This window comes from Monodelphis domestica, chromosome 4, assembly GCF_027887165.1.
Source record: "Monodelphis domestica isolate mMonDom1 chromosome 4, mMonDom1.pri, whole genome shotgun sequence".
NCBI lineage: Eukaryota > Metazoa > Chordata > Mammalia > Didelphimorphia > Didelphidae > Monodelphis > Monodelphis domestica.
The window spans coordinates 75817662-75840161 of NC_077230.1; the positions used below are offsets into that span (position 1 = coordinate 75817662).

Genomic DNA, 22500 nt, shown 5'->3' on the forward strand with positions numbered 1-22500 from the left:
GACAAAGCAGCCCAGGAAGTGACTAGCTGGGCCTCATGCATGATTCACACAGACCTGGGACATTCTTGGTTAGTGAAACCACTGACAGCAATTCTTCAGTTTAGTCATCAGATGCTGGGGACTTGGGAATGGAATCATTCCCTGTTCTCTGCTTCTGATTTTGCTGAGTGATATTAGACAGTGACTTCAACTCAGGGAGCCTCAGTTTCCTCATTAAAATGAGCACGGCACTATCCCTGTCCTCCTTATTCACTGGGGTGTATTGTGAAGTGGGATGTGTTTTGAACTCCTTGGAAGCAAGATAGTTGGCTGAATGTAATTGGGCACACTGAAAGGCAGTAGACATGAACAAAACTCCCCAGGCTGGCCCTATGACACATAGGCACACTCACCTCCAGGTATACCACCCAGGGCATCACCAAAGTGGCCACAAGCAGGTCAGCTACTGCCAGGCTCACTACCAAGTAGTTGGTGGTGGTCTGCAGGGAACGTTCTTTCAGCACAGCTAGACAGACCAGGACGTTGCCAAAAACAATGGCCAGAATGAGGGCACAGTAGGAGAGGGCATAGTAGGCATGGGGATGGCGTAGTCCTGGCCCAGTTGTGTTCTCCTTCCTGCAAGTGGAGTTGATAGAGCTGTTGAGTGGACTTAGAAGAGCCTTGGTAAGAAGGGAAGTCATCGCTCTGAAAGAGTTCCCTAGAATAAGATGGACAAATAACATTGATCAGCACCTTACATTTTGTAATTTTATCTCCTCTGGGTAATAATAACAGCTGGCATTTATAAAGTTCTTTAAGGTCTGTAAAGAATATATTATCTGCACATATAATATATATGTATAATCTCATCTGATCTTCACAACAAACTTAGGAGATAGGTGCTAATATTTCTTTATTTTTAGTGATAAAGAAACTGAGGCAGATATGTTAAGTGATTTGCTTAGTCACACAGTCAGTGTTTCAAACAGGATTTGAACTCTGCTATTTTTGCCTTCAGTTCCACTCTATCTATTGCCAGATGTGACTTTAAGAGACACAAGTGGGATTCAAATCCAGGTCATCCTCTATTTCCTTGCCTATGTGCCCATTTTCTCTGTCTCTCCTTTCCTTATACATTAAAAATAATCTTCTCATGCATCCCTTACAGGAAGACGCAGGCTTGGAGGTTCCAGCCTGGAAGTTAGTTCTAGAGATCCTGGTAAATACTGGAGGACCCTAGAGTTGAAACACAGTATGTTGCTATGATGATCAATTGCAGCGAATGATATAGTCTGGATGTCATCTGTTTTACCGGATGCTTATTACCTACAGGTAAATGAGACAATCATCCTTCTGGGAAAGTCACTGTTTGACTATCAAACTGTAGTGACCTTGGATCAAGAATATCCCTTGTCATAATGTTGCCACCTTAGCATGGAATGCCCCGGAAGAGCATCTCCTGGATCTCAAACTGCTGAATACATTTGATTGGAGGGAATCAAATTTAATTTAACAAGCATTGGCTGAGCACCAAACATGTGCCCTGGGCATAGTGCTAGTTGCTGTGGTGTATGGAAAAGTGCAAGACAGTCAGCCTTTACCCTTCAGGATCCTAAAGCTATGTGTATAAATGACAGGTAATAAAATCATCATGCAAGGTAGGATATGATGCATACTAGTAGATGATATTAAAAACAATTAAGGGAGCAGAAGAGATGAATTTTGGTTTTGGTTTTTGCTGGGGGATAGGAATCATAGAGGAAGTGCCATTTTACTAGGCCTTTAAAAATGGGTAGGACTCCAATAGGTGGCTATTATTTCCTTCAAATGCAGATAGAAAAATTTGTCTTTGTGTGGACCTACAATTCTTCTAAATTCAAATATCAGAAAAAGAAAATGATGTTTTTGCTCTGTCCTTGATACTAGAAGCTCCTACTAGACATTTAGGGGTTTGGCTCATCTAACCTGGCATATCTGTACCACATTTATTTGGATTATTTCTAAAATCTTAATAGTTTTTACTTTTCAAAATGTTTTATTTGCTTGTTTATATTATTTCTTTTCAGATGTACTTTACCGCTCACTGTCTCCTGTTCTTATGACACATTTTATTAGAATGAGGGCCTTTTGGCTTGGGAAATGAAAGGGTTAAAGTGAACAATTGAGAAGGGACCACAGGCTTGGAATATAAATTTAGGGCTGGTTGGTTTTGTTTTTGTTTTTTGATCCTCCCTATTTCATCCTGTCAACTATTTGTGCTCACTGTATTTTAGAATGTAATAATAAGTTGCTAATAATAATCATTTGCACATTATTCCAAAAGGGGTAGCTGCTGCCCTGGTGATGGGTCTGCCATTGCCAAGAGCTTTTGGAAAAACACAATGCCTTCCTGATTATTTCCTAGAGATGAATATTTCCATCTTTGAGAAGAGCAGAAGTCCAGAGGACTTGACATGATTTGGACTACTGGTTAGGGGGACAGTTTGACCACTTTTCTGAATGGCATGGTTCCTCTGAGGGTAATGATGGCTTACACCCATCTCACTTGTCAAACAGAAATGAAGCCCAGAACTTTGGGATGCTTATTATCGTATTGTCTGACCACCAAGAGTTTTGACAGCTATTTAAAAATAGTGCAGCTGAATGTCAATAGTGAATTACATTTTAAAAAGCAAAACAAAACACAACAAAAACAAACTGAAGCCCAACTATATATCATCTGCCAGATGGTTTCAACTTCAGATCCATTTTTTCCCCATTACTTTGTCTCTGATCTCTAGTTGATTACATTTCTCATAGCAGTTGAAGTAGCTCATTCTTTGTTTTGCTTCTGGTGATTGGTGGTCTTGGAGAATAAAGGAAGTGTGGAAAAATGAAAAAGTTTCAATGCTGAGTAATTGTAAAGATAATTTTTTTACTTGGGAGAACAGAGGAGGAAACTTCCTTTAGGTAAGATAAAAAGGTAGGATGGAGGCAGGATTGGCATATACTATCAGAAACAAATGCTCTGTCATCTGGCTACTGAATGGTTTTTCTTTGGCATAAGGGAGGTCTCATTTTGGTAGGAGAGGTATTTATGGAAATGTCTATAATGTCACAAGAAATGGAATCAATAGAATATTAAAAGAAATTAAGAGATTTAAATAAACACCCCATCTCATAGTATCATATTGTTTCTGATTTCTACCTTATAAAAATTTTTTTTAGAGTACCTTAAAAGGTTTCTGGATCTAAGTTTTCCTTCTGCTCAGTTTTTCTTCTAAAACATTATCAACAAATGATTGTGGAACAGAAGGGAGAAGTAAAGTATCTCAAGAATCCATCAACAGAGCAATTAATGGTTAAAGAATTCAAAGTAATTAGTACCTCATTAATTTGAATATAGGTCATACTCTTCCCCCAAATCTGTATTATTTAAAATCTGATCATTGCCTATATTTGATGCTATTTTTCAGACCATATCTACCTACTTTTTCCTTTTAAAGGGAATTTATTTTAGACGTGCCAACTGGGTTTGGGAGGGATCTTTATTTTTGGTTGTCTATATTTTGAAGCAATATGGCATTTAGATATATTAACTATATTTTGATATTTTATATGATATATTTTGTATTATACATTATATATTTAGGTATATTAACTATATGTATTATACTAGGTATAGTAAGTATATGTAAGCACATGTGTATCAAATGCTTTTATGCTTTTTGGCTTAATTTTCACAGTATATATCTCTAGGATCCTAGACTTGATGGCTAGTAAACTTCAGCATTTAACCTCTTTTATCCTTTAATCTCATTTATGTAGAAACATAGAGAAGTAGCATCAGGGGGCAGCTAGGTGACTCAGTGGATTGAGAGCTAGATCTAGAAACAGGAGATACTGGGTTCAAATTTGACATCGGATACTTCTTAGATGTGTGACCCTGGGCTTACCCCCCATTGGCTAGCCCTTACTGCTCCTCTGCCTTGGAACCAAGACATAGTATTGATTCAAAGATGGAAGGTAAGGTTGTTTTTGTTTGTTTGTTTTTTTGTAAATTAAAAAAAAAAGAGAGAAAAATACAGCAGAAATCAAAGAGAAGTTCTTAGATCAAGAACATGGTTCTATCTGTGGGAGCTGCAACAAAGGAGTAACATAGAAACACAACGACAAAGAGGAAAATGATAACTTCTTCTTTCTTGGTACTGTGAATCATATGGATTGTGCAGGTCTCCAGGAGGGAAGTTAATTTTGTAGTGCCCAAGAGATTTTCCCCGGTTTATGGGGGCTTCAATACCAGGCTTGGGCTAGCAGTCTAGAGCCACTACATAGGTCCCTGGGGGAAGATGCAGCTCATAAGAAGGGAAGGCATTCTTGAAAGTTTATAGACTCGGGTATGTCCCTTTGGAATTCTTTGTGCTGCATAACAAATTTGTTGTCTGTTCCATGTCTTTTTAGTCATTTGATTTTAGGAAAATTGTAGACATCTAGATGAGAGTCAGACATGAGCCAAATTCAGATATTGTCAGGGATGGCAGCGAAGCAAGCTTATTATTGATAAACCTTTGAGATTGAATTTAGTCTGCCTCCTCACTCAATATATAGCGTATATGATCTTTACAACCAGCCAATATGATAGGTAGGTAGGCCACCTATTATTGTTAATTCTTCATTTTATGGATAAAGAAATTAACCTTTGGTGAGGTTGAATGACTTGACCAATGTCACATGGTTTGTTTGTCATAGAGCTGGGACTAGAATATAGGTCTCCTAATCCACTCTTCTTTCCAACCAACCATCTCCAGTAACAGAGGAGAATGCTGTACAGCTGAGGGACCTCTTGGCAGAGGACTGTTATCACTCCCAATTCTCAGCTTTCATAACAGTGGATTAGAGACCTGCTACATGATACACCATTGGGACTTCCTTACAGGCTACTACAGCTAAGCAGATGGATGATGACAGGAGAATGGTGGCACAGGGAATTCTGGAGTCTCCAAAACATTTCTGAGATACAAATGGAGAAATCCTTTTAAGTCACAGTTCTAAGAGTCTTCTATGAAAAGAATAATAGGGGTCTGGCTGGTGCTGAGAAAATCTCAGCTAGCTTCCCTTAGACATGGAATCAACTATTTGTCCCTATGAGCAATGGTGTCAAATGTGGATGATGCCACAGTTTAGGCACTAATGTTTGGGGTTACTAGAATGATGGAATGAATTCCATTTAAATCTATTGAATACAAAAGCCCTGAGGCCTAGCCCTGAGAATTGTGTCAACACTAGGCACAGGGGTGGCTAGGACTGTGTGGATCTAGAAATTAAGAATCAAGAATAATCTATAGGGTTTGCCAGGTGAAAACATCAATCTTCCAGCAACCTGACCATCAGTTAGAGAACTGGAACAGTGATTTAAAATCTTGTGTTGGGCGCAGGTAGGTGGCTCAGGGAATAGAAAGCTAGAGCTAGAGATTGGAGATCCTGGGTTCAAATTTGACCTCAGATACTTCCGAGCTGTGTGATCCTGGGCAAGTCCCTTAACTCCCATTGCCTATCCTTTACCATTCTTCTGCCTTGGAACCAATACACAGTATTCATTCTAAGATGGAAGGTAAGGGTTTAAAAAAAAATAAACAAACAAGTTTTCCCAGGAGTATTCCTGACTCTGATCCACATATACTGGCTATGAGATCCTGGCAAAGTCATTTAACCTCACAGGACTTCTCCAGGTAACACTCAGCCTAGAAGGGTAGAAAGAGAGCCCAGAAGATCTTTGTGGGTAGAGAAAGTTCCTTATAAGTAGTCTTCCATGTGGACTTTTTAAAAAATAAGGTGGCCAAAGTGAAAAGGGGTTCTCCTACTTTCTTTGACTCAAATTGATCAGTTTACATTAATTGATTATCTACTATGTGCCAGGCACTGCGTTAAGTACTGGGGATACAAAAAGAAGCAAAACCCCAGTCCTTGTCCTCAAGAAGCTCACAATCTAATAAAACTCCAAGATTAAATCAGAGGTTCCTAAACAGATGTCTGTGAAATTTTTAAAAATTCTATTTTAGTAACTATATTTCAAAATAATTGATTTGCCTCATAATTCTTCACATCTTATTTTTAGAGTTCCATGAAACACAAAAGATTAAGAACCCCTGGGCTCCATGATTCCCTTAAACTGCCATCTTACTTTTTTGTTTTTGAAGACATGATTGCATATGAACTACCATAGTCTGCAGAATTTGAAGAAATCAAGCTTTACTAGGAAAGAATTTGCTTCCTCAAACTGATTCTGAATCAATGGATATCCTTGGGGATTAGATGAGAGGTATTCGGATCTTTTCATGAGAAGGGGTGTGGTTATGAGTAGGGTGGGATGGCATTGATTATTTTAGCAAATGGCATCAAGCTTTAGGAAGTTATCCCCCAAACCTCCTTTTTCCTATTCTGTTATTAGTGCCATAAGTTTATCTTTCATCATACTTCTCAGTGTATATGTTATATTCCCCAGCCCAGAAGAATGTAAGTTCTTTGAGATCAAGAATTATTTTTTGTTTTGTCCTTGATAGTTTCTGAGTCAGGAAAATCTGGGTCAAGGCCTTCTGACACATAATGGCTGGGTAACCTTGGATAAGTCACTTAATATTTCAGTGCCTCTAGACAATTCCAAGAAGAGAAGGAGTAGATCTTCATTGGTAGAGGAAATTTCACCATTGGGAGTAACCTAGACCAAAGAAACCATTGTATAGTTTGGCATTTGCTCTGCAATTTATAATCTTAGTAATTTGCTTGAATTACTTGGAGGTTAAGTGATTGGCTCAAGGTCACAAAGCCAGCAGTTGTGAAAGACAGATCTCTAGCTCAGGTATTCCTGGCTCAGAGGATGACTTAGTCTACTATGTCCATGACTATTGCTTTGCAGTGCTTAAGTGTGTTGTTGGATTGAATTGTATTTTAGATTTTTACCCATGGATCCCCACTCATTGTTTTGTTTTGTTTTGAAGTGGGCTTTTACCAAGTGGTTGATTTTAGTGTCACAGTGTCAAACTATGAAGCTAAAAGGAGGATCAAACACTTATTTTGCAAATTAGGAAACTGGGGATGGATAAAGATGGAGTGACTTGTTCAAGGTCACACCTATCTCATTTTCTCTTTTCCACCTGTCTATAGATGGCAGTATGAATAGTTGTCTGCTTTAAAGGAAGAGATGGGGATGATGGGAACTTGAAAAAGTTAGAGCCCCAGCAGCAGAAGCCAAGGATAATACAGCAGGTGCACTAGGAGCCTCCCACACTCAGCTCAGTTGAAGCTTTGCCCTCCAGATCTATTCCCCTAACCTTAAGAAAAGACTCAGTTGGCTGCCAGTGTCCCTCCCTGCTGACTGATGAAGTGTCATTCCACATCATTTATAAATGCCTACTGGGCTCCAGTGACTTTATGAATTTTTCTTATCCATCTCCACAGAATTTTAAAACTGGAAGACATTTTATAGAATTCAGCTGTTCCAATTTCCTCCCTTTCCAGATGAGAAAACTAGGCTCCCCTATTCCAGGTCTAGCTCATCATTTAGCTAAGTTAGAAAATGTCATTATAAAAATTAGATATTGAATGGGATAGTGGAAAGACCAAGGCATTTTTTGGCTCAAGACCAAGTGGATCCAGGTTCAAATTCCAGCTCTGTCACTTACTGCCTTGTAACTTTATACAAACCAAAGAACTTCTCTGGACTTCAGTTCCCTCATTTCTGAAATTAGAGGACTGGACTAGATGGCCTCTGAGGTCCTTTTTAGCTCTGAGGCTTTGATCCCAGGATTCTTTGGTACCTCTTATTTTGAAGGTTTTGTCACATGGACTTTGGGGACCAAGGATTCTAGGCCCATATGAGTAGGCAGGCAGAAAGTCGAGATGAGAGAGCTGTCCCTTCCCCCCAGCAAGAAAGTAGCTGCCTTTTCTGAATTATGTAGTAGGTTTTCTCTGCACCCACTGACAGCATAGAATAACATATGGGCACTCAGTTCTTGGTGGGAACCATGGCGTGGTCCCCTCTGTCCCTTCCTCCACTTTGCCCCCCAGCCAGTTCTGCCAGTGCATCTTCATCCTGGTAGCAGATTTCTCCAGCTGCTTTTCCCGTACAGTCCTGCCTAGTGTCAGAATGCCTAAAGACACCATTTAGAAGCTAATTTAAAATCCCCATGACCTTTATTTCTTAAAAGCCTCTTATACCCATCACCTGACAGAGCTGTAAGGCGTTTTCAATGCAGGTGTGCAACTCTTGGGAGTCAGTGGGTGTTACATTGTTGTTATTAGTAGTAGTGTTTAGCATTTCTATGGCACTTTATGCTCTCAAAGAGCTGCAAAACAGCTTTAAAAATTAGCAATTCGCAAGTGAATAGAAATACATCCCATATTTACATATGCAGAACAAGAATAGGGATAGCAATTACATTTGGCTACTAGGGTCCGACCTGGAAAGACTGAGATGTTTAGTTAAGCCTTCTCAATAAGCATCCTTTTCTCCCACCCCTGAAGAAACAGAGAGGCTAGGACAGTCAATCCGTCTGGTCCAATTAACCGATTTATCAATATTTGTTGAACACTGACAACATGTCAGGTACCATGCTAGGGGCAAGTCATCATGGCTCTTCCCCGCCCCCAGCCCAGGTTGGTCTAATTGATTTTTGGTTTCCTCTTGTGTAGGTCCCACATGTATTGGCACTTGGTTTCCAGGTACTACAGACTGGAAGAGAGTTCATATTACTCTTGTCCTGCTCAAACTCACACTCTGAGCTAACCATTTTGAGCCTAGAACTTGGAGAAGCAATAATGACATTTAGGATCCTTCCCTTCTTTTCGTCCTATCTCTTGCTTCAAACCAAACCAAACCAAACCATCAGTGTAGGCTGGAGCAAAGAGTTCCTATTGAGAACCAGAGGCAGACAGTGCTTACTGACCTCTTGATTGCAGAAGACAGAAGCAAAATCTTGGCCAACAGACAAGCCCCCAGAATGTGGTCAAAATCCATGCTCCACCATGCCTGCGAACGCTACACGATTATTTGTATGTGTGCTTTTTGATAGTATTCGATTAAGCCAAATGCATGAACTGGAACTAATGCTTAATTGCAATGAGTTTCATTGATCCAATATGCTACGGTAAATAATGGCAGTTCCACACATGAGAAAAACAACAACAATAACCCTCAAAATCATATGCCATCATTAAAGAAAACATACACAATCATCCTCTCAAGTACTATACATCTCTGCTGGGAATAATTTGATTTTGAATTGGAAACAGCCTGACTTTAAATAGACCATAGAAAACAGTGTCTCTCTAAGCCCTCAAACCTGGATTACTGGGACACTGAATTAGGGAATCTAAAGTAACAGATTCTCATAATTAAATGAGACACTCAAGAGAAATACAATCAATTCCCTCATAAATCCTTGGAATAATAACACCTTTCTCTTTTCCATCTTTTAATTCTACATTAATATAACTTTCAAAGCTTCTGAGAATCCAATTTTAGGGAAAAGAAAAAAAGACCAAGGAAAGATTTATGCCATCTAAACCACTTAGGAAAGAAAAGGAGGATATTTTTCCTCAAGATTTCAGGTTTTTTAAGTAACAGTATGTAAGTAGTTTTGATGCATATTTTCAGAGAACCACAGAAACCTCAAGTCGGTAATACAGCCTTTCAGGAAAACGTCATGTGCAAATTTAGAAAACAAAAAGAAATAATTACTTACCCTGAAAATCCCTTCTGATTTCTGGAGACTATGGAGTTTAACACCTCAGTTCCTGCAGCCATTCACAACTGGCACACAAGCCCCCAAATGCCAAACTTTGTCTTTCCTAGGACACTGAAACTGTGAAAGTGAAAAGAAAGGAACATCACCCATTTTTGTCTCTAAGGTGAAATCAGTAGTGTGCTGCTGCTCCAGCTTCCCCCTCAGACCTTACTGCATGTCTCAGAGCTGCTTTCAGATCCATGAGTTTCCCCTGGTGGCTTAGAGAGGGACCCTAAACCGAATGGGCCAACTGATCTGTGTCTCTGTCCTCGGTGCTGAAGAGAGGTGGCGAAGAGAAGCAGGTTTGCTGTTTTCTCCCTCCCTCTCTTCTCTCCCCCCCCCCCCCTTATTTATCCCTCCACACTATTTTTGTTCATTTCTTTGTATTAAGATTTCCCTCATACTCCAATTTTCATTTCTCCTTAATAACTCCCTCTTTTCTCGGTTTAATTTGCTTTACCAATTTTGGGTTAGTTTTTATAACATTGGCTTAGGAGAAGAACAAGATTGGTGAATTGATACTATAAGAAGTCAAGTTAAATTAAGGCAATTAAGAGGTTTAAAATAGGATTAGATGAAAATGGAGGTGTAAGGGAAAACATCTGGGGAAGGACAGTTAAAAGAAATGCATAAAAATTAAATGAGAAACCAAGACACACAGTACAATTGGAGATAAAATACAAAACAAGCTTAGTAATTTGAGAAAATATTAATGTTTAGTTAGCAGCACTGTTTATTTTTGGGGAATTTTACAACCATTTGCCAAGAGATCCTTATAGGTCCCCTGTGACATATAAGAGCAGTGCTATCAGCCTTTCTTTAGAAATAGTTAAGGTATTGTCATGACAGAGTAAGTCCATTTCAGAATCAGTGCTGGAGTTTAAGTGTGACTTTCCTTTACTACCCATTAAATTGAAATAAGGAGTATCTCTGTTCTCTCCTTTTAGAGATGATGGAGAGTCTTCCCCTCCTCCCCTTAGCCAGTCCCAGATATGTTTCTGAGCTATAGTGCAAATTCTGATAGGGAGGTGGGTCCTGCAATGGCTCTATAATAGAGACCTCTGCTGGTTAGTAAAGGGGCCGCACTAACATGGTTCAAAGGGAGAGAACTATTTAGATTTCCCAGAGAGACTGTTTGCAGGTTGGGAAGTAGAGAATGAGTTTAGTGGATTAGTGCTTAAGCTAAAATACACTTTTTTTTTATATGCACTAGGACTATTTCTGCCTGCCTTGATGGTAACTGAAAGACTCTCCCTTTTTTAGGGGAAGGAGAAAGGGGAATAAGTCATGTAATAAATGAAATTTTTAATCAGTGAAAACAAATACTACAGAATGGTGGGTAAAAAGAATGAAGTGGTATGGATAGCATCAGTCTCAACTGTTGATTTTCAACCCTTTGTGAAATGGCAGTGATGAGGATAAGCATGTACTTTGGCCATTACCAGTGACACATGGACTCTGACCTTCTTGAAAAAAGATGTATGGGTCAAGAAGCTCCTTGTTGGACCCTTGGACCCTAACATGGGGGAACTGGGGGGATAAGCTGTGCCAACAAGGACTGATCACTAAGTCAGAAGGAACCTCCTACTTATTCATCAGGCTTAAAAAGAGAAAGAAATCCTTTTCTCAGTCTCTCTTCCTTTCTTTGGAGTGTGTTACTTGGACTTTAGGAAACCTCCCCCTCAGACTTCCAGTGAGTAAATAGATCTTTCTCTCTTCCTTGTCTCCCAAACCTAATAGCAATGGCAACTAGACACACATCAACAAAAATATGTGTTTGTGAAGATGAATTTGAGATCAGTCCTCAAATCCCTGCTTCTTATCTTCCCTTTTGTGATCCTTTCCCTAAGCACCAGCTATTCAAGGTTGAGTGTTTCTATCTTTGGTGTCAACTCTGTGGGTTTGAGAGGTTAGGAGATCCTGGGTCCAGATGACTCATTGCCCTGTAGGAGATGAACCCTACAATTTCTCAGAGGAAAAAAATAATAATTGCCAAAAGATGCTGCAGAAGAAAGGAGTGAGAAAGCACAAAACATATCCTGGCTTTTGAGGAGATTGGGATTTGTGAGTTGTGCTGAAGGCACAGATCAGAAATGAAAGTGAATTAACTGTTAGGCAGTCCAGACAGGAAAGTAAAACAGAAGTGATAGGTTACTGTATCATGTTTTAAACATTTGTCAATGGAAACTTATAAGTCTTTTGTGTGGTAAGCATTTCTGTTGAGGTAGAAGAAATAACTATCTGGTCTCTAGTTGGTCTATTTTGTATATTGTATAAGATTTCTGGAGCCTTGTTAATTCCTTCATGGGAGATCCTAGACATTTGTAAGCTTTGCTTTAGAGATTTCCCCAAAGTTCTACTCAGGTGTGGGGATGGCATGTAATGAACCAGAAAATCTGAAAAAAAATCCTCTATATTGCCACTCTTTAAGGATCTAAGACATGAAATGGGCTCAGACCTGGAACCCCCTGATGAGAAATGGGTACCCCTTCTCTCAGGACACAGGTCTTATCACTTGTTTAAAAACTAATCACACAATAGTCAGCTCTCTTTGTTTCATATTGAATCTAATGGTAATTTCCCTGTATGCCTGTATATAGTTGACAGGAACCTAATAGTTCTCTTTGAGATTAAATCATTATCTTACCTTTCTTTGGGCTAAGGACTGTAGCCTTAATTCTCATTGCTTTTCCTGTGACTTTATTTTTTTAAAACCCTTACCTTCTGTCTCAGAATTGATACAAAGTATTGATTCCAAGGCAGAAGAGCGAAAAGTGTTACATAACTGGGGGAAATTACTTGCCCAGGGACACACATCTAGGAAGTGTATGAATCCAGAGGTGAACTCAGGACCTCTCATTTCCAGACCTGGCTCTTAATCCACTGAACCATCTATCTGCCCCTCCTCATGACTTTAAAATGATATCTTTTTGAAGAGATCATAGATAGGTAGAGATGGTTAAGGGCTATTCTTATTTTTATGGATGGAAAACAAAGGGAAATTCAATAACCCGCCCAATCTAATCTAACTAGGCACTAGTGGTACAGAACCTCAAACCCAGGCCTCCTGTGTTTGTGTACTGAGGTATTTGTAATAGACCACACTGACTCCTACTTGTGGATATATGTATGGGTTGTGTAAGAAGGTAGACAAGAAAGCTCTCTCTCCATTTCTCTCTTTTTTTGGTCCTGCTTTGTTGGTGAAGATCATTTTTTTTCACCTTAGCTGGCATTTAACCATTCACACTAATTGCCCTAAGGAATTTTTCCTCTTTTAGAGGAATGAGAACCTTATTTATGATTAGTGTTGAATATTGTGAGATCTGCTCCCTGGGAAGAAGTCCAGGATATGTACAGAACAGAGATGCCTTGGCAGAAATAAAGAAGAAAAATACAGATTGTTTTTCTACCCTGTTCTATCCAGAAACCAATTCCAATGGCATCACTGGTAATGTCTCAAGTGCCAGTCAACAAAGCTTCACTAGGAAAGTCTATACCTCTTGAGTATGTGGTGAGAGACCAAGAGAAAGGGAGATGGAAGCATTTCTGCTTTTTCTTAGGAACAAAATATAGTAGGAAAAACATTTGATTTGAGTCAGAGGGTTTCAGTTTGAATCCCATCTCTGCTTCCAACTACTTCCAAGACCTTGAGAAAGTAAGCCTCAGTTTCATCAGTAATATGAAAGGGCTGGTTTTGATTTCTAAATTCCTCAGTGGTTCTACATCTTAGGATCCTATGAAGCTCTCTAGTGAAGCTTTGCACTGGATCACTTTCTATTCATGTCAGAAATGCTGGATTGGTGTAGCTATAATTTTTAGGGGGCTATTACTTTCAGAAAATAGCTCTTAATTTCTTGTAGTAAGGTTCCCTGGGACACAAAATCATTTGAATGCTTTGTGATGTAAACATTTGACACCACTTCATTTGCCATTTGGGGTGAAGTCACTAAAGGGATGAATGAATAGGCATGCCAAGATCAATTAGGTTTTGTTGATCCCCGTGGGACATATAGATTTTGGGATTCACTCTCTCAAGTCATACTTACACTGATGGTTTGGGTACCCAGAGCTTGGCTTAAATCTCCCCTCAGGGTTCTAGGGATAACCTTGAGGGAATGAGTATACTTTTCTTTTTACTTATGCACCTATAACTAGTGCGTGCCATCTAATAATGTCAATCACTAAATTTATCTCCCCAATATTAACTCAATAGTTAATATCAATTCACTTTTACAAAGGAATATTTACTGAGAAGGTATAGCAAGGACTAAAGCCCATTCCCTTTATTCAACCAGCATTCACTCTCCCTTCTATACATTCAATTCCTCCATGGAAAAAGTAGACTCAAACTTAAAGTGGTGGCTACCACCCATCCCCTCCCCCCAAATTGAGTTTGGGGTTGGCACAACCAATGAATGAGTTGTTTGCTTATAGGACATTGCATCTCAGTTGCTAAATTGCTTTATTGCTTGGCTGGGTCAAGCAGGTATTTCCTTGGGGCTTTCTTCTTACCAGGCTTGGTTTTTGTGGTTATCAGTAGGCTCTTTTATAGATACAAGTTGTATTTCTGGTGTCTCTTCCAACCTCTAAAAGCTCACAAGGTGCAAGCTGCTCCATTCTGACTTTGATTCTCCAAGACTCCTAATAACAGAAAAAAAAAAGTCAACTCGGCAGAGACAGAAGAACAACAACATCATGAATGTATGGCTACATGGCAGCTGGATGAGAGACACGATCCAAGTTCCTTTCCCATGCTAAGCCCCACAGTATTTCTTCTTCCTTCTTCCTTAAAAGCTGCCAGGGAAGAGAACGTTTTTCTATTCCTCTGAGTCTTGTACACACGCTTAGTTTTCCAGCCCCCAAAAATAAAGATTTCCTTTACCATTCAGTAACACAACAGGAAACAGTCAGGATACCTACACATGCTCTAAATTGGATAGGAAAAGGCCCCCTCCATTAGGCACTTCTAAAAGCAGGCTCACTAAGCCTCCATGTAGATTGGAAGCAGGCAGATCATATCGTACATTTCTAAGGTCTGGATCCTCATTGGCCAGTTCTCCACTTGCAAAGATCCATATAATATTACACACTCTCCATAAACGTTTGCAAGCACTGCCTAATCCTTTCTTCTGCCCATGATGCCTCAGTTAGTCCTTGGTCAGACCCAGTTCTTCTTACACAGTCGTTAGGGAGAAATTCTAAAATCACATTCAGTTTGAGTTCAATAGTGCACTCCTTTTAAAAAATAATACACTTTGCCCTCTTTAAGTGAGTTAAAGCTCATGGACAAAGTTAGTGCATGCTGTTTATCTGTTGCCCCTCTTTGATACACTTCCTATTGAAAGGCCCTTTTGTACCCAGCAGGATCCATGGTCCCAGTTCTACAACACCATCACCCACCGTCAAAGTCAATAGGGGCTTCTCAAAGCTCTACTGAGTGAGCCTGTACTAACCCGACTGTGGGTCTGGACGGATTTGGAGTGCCCTGTATGGGAGGTCATCCTTTCCTTTAGCCTCCACTGAAAAGCACTACTTTCTACATTGTGGCCCAGGAAACCTGCTGATCATTATTATCTTAGATTATAGGGCTCCCGATCTCATCAGAGGCTCAGGCTTGCAGGGCATCATACTGAAATCCAGACCCCTCTAGGCAACTTGTTCAGTGTAAAATATGGAGTAGACTGTGGCTCAAAAGACAAAACGTTTGCTGCTTTCTAACCTCTCCCCTCCCTTTGGTCTTTTAAACTTGAGCTGCCTGATACAGTAAAGCCCAGGGGCTTCACCCACAGTCTCCCGCTCCTACGGAACATCTCATTTGTTAAATAGTCTTCATCATTTAGTGCCTAGCAGGAGTGTGCTGGTAAATATTTAACTACCAACTCTCCCCAAAGCAGGAAACTTTTAAGTTTAATTTGCATTATTAACATTTTCTTCTTTACTTTTTAAAATCTGGTAATCAACAAAACAAGAAATCAGGCCCTGATAATGGGCTTTTCTCTCCAGCCAGTACAAGTTGGCACTAACACATTTTGGGTAAATACTTTCACATGTGAGAAGGGTGGAACCAAAACACCACCTCGGAGTTGAAGACAATGGCTCATTCAATCAACTCAACACATTCTGTAGTCCCTGTCATCGACCCCTCAGTCCCGCCCTGACTTGGTTTATTATAAAGAAGACAGAATAATTGGGGAATGGGGAGAGAAAAAAGAAGTAGGACTTATTGGGGCTAAAGCTCACATATTCTTTCGTACTCTCCAGGTAGCCTGACCTCTCACTGTTGGATCAACTCCCTCTTCAGATTTCCTTTCCTCATTAGCAGCTTTCCCATCCTGAAGATACCTCTTCCTTGTGGCCCATTTTCCTATGACTCCCTAGCCCAGACCACCAATTCATGAGGGGCCCAAGATGTATTCATTTCAATCCAGACTCAACTTACTCTCCAGACTTCATTTCTTGCCAGTGTGTTAGCAAGGGGGACTTTGAAGAACCAGCAATTTCACTACATTGAAGATATCTCTATTTATCTCTATCGAGGTCTAACAATTCACGAGGGACCCCAGCCATTCTCCTTCCACTCCCAACTCAACTTACTCTTAAGCACTTCTCTATCTCCTTTTTTTAATTGAAAAATTTTATTTAATTAATTGATTTAGAATATTTTCCCATGGTTACATGATTCATGTTCTTCCCATCCCCCCATAACTGATGCACAATTCCACTGGGTTTTACATGTGCCACTGATCAAGACCTATTTCCATATTATTGATAATTGCACTAGGGTGATCATTTAGGGTCTACATCTCTAACCATATCCCCATCAAACCATGTGATCAAGCAGTTGTTTAAAAACTTCTCTACCTCCTAACCAGCATTTTTGCCCACATTCCATGGATCCTTTCTCTCTCCTTTCTCTTATCTATTTCCCTTTCTGAACTGGCTTCCATTAATTAGACTGCCTTGTATTTATATCCTTAGAATTTAGTATAGTGCCTGACATGCTTTCTCTCTCTCTCCGACCTTCTCTCTTATTTGTCTATATCTTTCTTTTCTCTTCCATTTTCCCTTTAATTTTTTATAATTTTTGTCTTCTCTTTTCTTTTATCAACTGATTTCTTCCTCCCAGAAAAATGCATTAAGAGGATAATGGGCAGGGTAAGAATTGATCCCTAGCATCCAACAAGTAGTTTTATCACCCAAATGCAGTTTTGCAGTTTTTCTGATTCAGGGATGATGTTTATATAATATTCCTGTCAAAACTTTTTTTTTCTTTGTCCATTTTAATTGAGTACCATCCGTGAACTAGTAAGCTGGTGGGGTCAATCCACCTGAATTTTCTATATAGCTATAGTGTGGAATATTTGATTCCTCTGGTATCTGCGAAAATATATTCTTTTTTTTAAACTGCTGCAGATGAAGCTGAGATCCACCATCTGGGGTGTAAACCTGGAGTCAGAATTGAGATATTCCCTGATGTACCCCACAGTCATGTTAAGTATCAGTATTTCTACTGATTACAACATCACAGATCACAAAATTGATTGGTGACAATGAATGCACTTTTGTGTGAATAAAGTTACATAGGCTGATTTTGAGATGGGCTTTGTATTATTGTTTTATTTATATATTTATTTGTTGCATTTATTTATGTACATATGTAATATATATATTATATATAGCATTCTTATCAATAAAATATTCATACAACCCACATGCATAGAGATTTTAAAAAATCATTGAGCTCTTTTAAAAGGAAGCAAACAAAATGACAAGTCTCTGAAAGATAATGGTTTTATTTTTCTAGATTTGTAGAGTGAGAAAGGATCAGAAAAATCACTTAGTTTAGTCCTATGGATTTGACCAAAACTAGTAATCAAAAAGGATGGTACTCAACTCTATAGTCTAATTTTAATTGGAAATAAAACTATGTTTTCAGTGCTTTATAGTTTTTATTTATTTGGCCAACTAAGTGATGTCAGTGGATAGAGTGCCAGGTCTGGAGTCAGGAAGACTTATTTTCCTGAGTTTACATCTAGCCTTAGACACTTACCAGCTGTTTGACCTTGAACAAGTTACTTAACTGTTTGCTTCAATTTCCTATTTATAAAATGAGCTAGAGAAGAAAATGGCCAATCACTCTGGAATCTTAGCTAAGAAAATCCCAAATGGGGTCACAAAGAGCTAGATGTGACTAAAAAACAATTAAACAACAAGAAAAGTCTTCATTTATATCTTGTAGCTTATACTTGCAAATGGTATTACAAGACTCTGAAATAAAATTTATGTATTGTGCATTATGAACAGTAGTTTAATACCTATAGTTTTTTGTTGTTGTTGTTGTTTCTAACCCCTTATTAGGGTAGAAGGGAGATGTGGTCAAGAACCATAGGGAATAGAACTGGAAAGTGGACACATGGGAGAATATAAACAGACAGGGAGAATCTGTCTTGGATCCTAGAGTCATACTGTGACTGCTCTGCTCTTTTACTTTAAGAGAGAATTATAATGTCACAGAACCTAAGAGTTAGAAGGAACCTTGGTCCACATCTAGCCCAATCCAATATGAAAATTAGCGGCTATCCAACCTTTTTTCTGAAGACCATCAATGAAGAAGAACCCATCAGCTCCCCATAGACTATTCTCATTTTGGATAGCCTAGCCTAGGCTTTATATCAAGCTTAGATTTGCCTTTTTGCAACTTCCATTCATTGCTCCAGTTCTCTCTCAGGGATCAAATAGAAGAAATTTGAATCCCTCTTCCATTTGGTCCATCTACTTCACATATCTGAAGATAGTTTTCTTCTCCAGGTTAAACATCCACAATTGTCATATGACCGGACTCAAGCACAGTGGAAAGAGCATTGATTATAGAGTGAGAGTTCACATACTGCCTTAGATGCTTATTATCCATGAGATCTTGAAAAAGACACTTAACATTCCTAGCCTCAGTTTCCTCATCTGGAAAATTAGGAAATTGGACAATGGACTCTGAAGACCTTCTCAGTTCTAGATCTACAATCCTATGACTATAATGATTGTTCATCTCTGAATATTCTGCACTTTATTTTACTTAAACTGTGGTGTCCAGAACTATATACAATATTCCAGATATAGTATCACCTGGGTAAGGTAAAGAAAGATTATTTTCTGCTTCTCCAGGGAGGCTAGGTATCTCTAAATATGGTTCAAGATTTCTAAAAATAATATTTTATTTTTTCCCTATTACATGTAAAAACAATTTTTAACATTAATTAAAAAAATTTTTTTTGAGTTCCATATTCTCTCTCTTCTTCTGATCCTCCCTTCCTCTCTTCATCCCTTTCTACTCTCCCTGAGATGGTAAGCAATTTTATTTAGATTTTATATATGTAATCACATAAAATATATTTCCACATTAAACATTTTATGGAATAGATATTAAATAAAAAAGAAAATGAAATATAGTATGTTTTTGTCTGCATTCAGACTCCATCAGTTCTTTCTTGGAAGGCAGATGACAGTTTTCAACATAAGCCTCTGGAATTATCTTGCATCACTACATTGCTGGGAATAACTAGGTTACTCATAATTGTCCATTCAGAAATATCTGTCACTGTATACAATGTACTTTTTTTTTTTTGCTCACTTTACTTGTATCAGTTCATGTAAATCTTTCCAGATTTTTCTGAAATCATCTTGTTTATCAATTCTTATAGCATCACTTTTGTAGACCATAACTTGTTCAGCCATTCCCCAACTGATGGACAACTCCTTAATTTCCAATTCTTTATTATCACAAAAAAAGCTGCAATAAATATTTTTGGACAAATAGGCCCTTCCCCCATTTTTTATCTCTTTAGGATATAGTAATGATATTAATGAATCAAAGGGTATGTACAATTATAATAATCCTTTGAGCAGATTGCTCTCCAGAATGGTTGGATCAGATTGCAACTCTATCAATAGTGTATTAGTGTCCCAGTTTTCCTGTATCCCCTCTAATATTTATCATTTTCCTTTTCTCTCAGACTAGCCGATCTGATAGGTGTGAGGTGGTACCTCAGGGCTGTCTTCATTTGCATTTCTCTAATCAAGAGTGAAATAGAGAATTTTTTTCACAACTACAAATGGTTTTGATTTCTTCATCTGGAAAATTTCTGTTCATATCCTTTTACTATTTATCAATTGAAGAATGACTTTTGTATTTATAAATTTGACTTAGTTTTCTACATAATTGTGGCCCAAGATCACATTAATTTTTTTGATTACTGACTCATACTGACTTATTTTTGAGAACTGACTCATATCAAGCTTGCAGTCCATTAAAATTAATTAAATCAGTGTATTTGTAGGGCATCAAGAGCACTTGAGTCATGGCTAAGTTTGAAGTATATTCACTGATTAGGAAAGGGTAATTTTCTTAACTTTTTCTGTGGGTGTTATGGACCTCTGTCAGACTGATAAAGCACATGTACCACTTCTCAGAATAATGGTTTTAAATGCACAAAATGAAATATATAGAAATTCCAAAGGAAATAAAAGGTAGGTGAAAAATCAAGGTATAATATTTCTTCCCATCCAAGTTCATTTGTTGCTGTTATTGTTTGTTTGTTGTTCACTTATGTCTGACTCTCTTTGTGACCCTATTTAGAGTTTTCTTGGCAAAGACACTGGAGTGGCTTGTCATTTCCTTCTCTAATTCATTTTACATATGAGGAACTGAAGCAGAGTTAAGTGACTTGTCCAAGGACACATGGCTAGTAAGTGTTTGAAGCCAGATTTGAATTCAGGAAGATAAAGCTTGCTGACTTTAGGCCTGCCATTCTATCCCCTGCACCTTGTAGCTGCCTAACTCAAAGTTCATAGATTCCCTAAAGTCTATCCATGGGTCTATATCCATAGATCTTAAGTTAGGAGCCCTTGATTAAGAGGTCAATAACATTATATCCAAGAACTACATTATACCCAATGCACTACAAGATGGAAAAAAAAAAGCACTTGCCTTTGTCATCATTTGTGTTTTGATTAATCAATAGGACAACTCACCTGAGAAAGTGGTATCTGATCCTAAAAGATTCTTAGAAATGCAAGAAATTAAATTTAGGGTTTGACTAAATATGAGAATTCTAAAGTTATTACTTTATTATTTATTTATTATTATGGTGTCTGATTTAACATATTATAGCTTAAGTCAAAATGCCCTTTAGTAGCTTTTATTTACAAAGAGGTGGAAAGAACAAAAGTAGAAAAATGTAAGAAGAGGGTAGAGAAAATGTGTAGCCTATCACACTAAATGTTGCTCCAGTGTCTGCCTCAGTCCCAGCAGGGCTTGTTAACTCTCAGCCAGAGGACCTGGTGTTGTCTTATGCAAGGGTTCCCCCAACATAGCCTCCTCCAGGAAAGGAAGGCCTTTCTGGAACTAATCTCTCCAGAAGCCAGGAAAGGAAGGCCAGCTACTCACTCACCCAAGACAAAGTCCAAAGGAGAAGATCCAGGAGCAGTCCTCCAAGAAGCAGACCAAAAGCCAAAGTCAAGGTCCAAACTGAAGGTCAAGTCCAAAGCCTCCTCCAAAAGCCAAGTCACTAGGAGAAGCTCCCTGGACAGGAAGTTCAGGACTTTTTATAGTCCTTTGTCCACATCACTTCCTGTCCCTTCCTCTACTTTATGGGATCCAATTTCAGTCATTCAATTTGCTTAGCATTGCCCAGGGGATGGTCAGTGGCCTTTAGAGTTGTCACCTGTTTTAGTAAGTGACTTACAAATTCTTACTTAGTGTTAAGTAGGTGTGTTTAAGTTTTTGGTTGATTAACTTAAAAAATGCTCATTGGTAGACTAAGAAAGTTTGATTTACTCTTCACAGTATTCATAATATCTATCTGAAATGGGATTTGGGGATTATATACTTTAGTTTTCTGGAACATAATTCTCTTGGGGAAGGTACATAGAATGATAGAAGTTACCATTTATATAGTACTTTAAGGTTCATAAAGTACTTTATACATATCTCATTTTATTCTCGTAACCACACTTATGAGGCAGGGCTATTATCCTCATTTTATATATGATGAAATTGAGGCATGCAGAGTTATACAGCTAGGACATATATAGTAGTATAGCAAACACACACACACACAGTATTATGCTTAGAGTTATTTATACAGCTAGTAAGTATCTGAGGGTGGTTTTGAACTCAGTTCTTCCTGATTTAAGGTCCAGTGCTCTCCCTACTGCACCAACTTTATAGAGAGAGAATTTAATACTTTAATAATCAGAGAATCTAATAGCTTGAAAGACCCTTAGAGGCCATTGAGTCCAATCTAAATAAGATCTATAATCTATCTCACAAGTGGTCATCTAGCCTTTGTTTGAAATTTTCCAGGGAATGGAACCCACCACCTCATGAGCTATTACATTCTATTTTTGGATAGTTCCAGTTGTTAGAAAGTTTGTCCTCACATGCTCCTGGTATAAAAAATGGCGTGAGGGTGCCATTTGGTGTCTTTCTGTGCAGAGGCCACATAATTGAATAATACTTTATTAATAAATCACATGGCCTATTAATACATGATGATATACTTGGAGGGTTGTGGGGGAGGAGAAAATTTGTCCTTATATCAAATCTTTTTAAGATTTTATTTAATTTTTCCCCATTAATGTTTATTTTCTCTCCCTTCCCTCCTCTTACTGTCCCAATTGAACAGCAATGAAAGGAAACCTCCTAACAAATATGTAGTCCAACAAATCAAAATTTTTCATTAACTATCTTCAGAATGCCATCTGA

At 38.5% G+C, this 22500-nt stretch overlaps 1 protein-coding gene and 1 long non-coding RNA gene across 2 annotated transcripts in view; one reads left to right on the forward strand and one right to left on the reverse strand.

The window, feature by feature from the left end:
* Window positions 1-9872, reverse strand: part of DRD3 (dopamine receptor D3) — a 70549-nt gene extending 60677 nt beyond the window's left edge. Inside the window, exons 1-2 of the mRNA XM_001368407.4 lie at window positions 9699-9872; window positions 393-697 (exon numbers count right to left, since the gene is read on the reverse strand). Coding sequence (XP_001368444.1) covers window positions 393-680 — 288 coding nt within the window. The 5' untranslated portion in view covers window positions 681-697; window positions 9699-9872. The remainder of the gene's footprint in view (window positions 1-392; window positions 698-9698) is intronic.
* The window catches only part of LOC130453652 (uncharacterized), a 37912-nt gene that overhangs the window by 11412 nt on the left and 4000 nt on the right, over window positions 1-22500 (forward strand). The window lies entirely within an intron of this gene.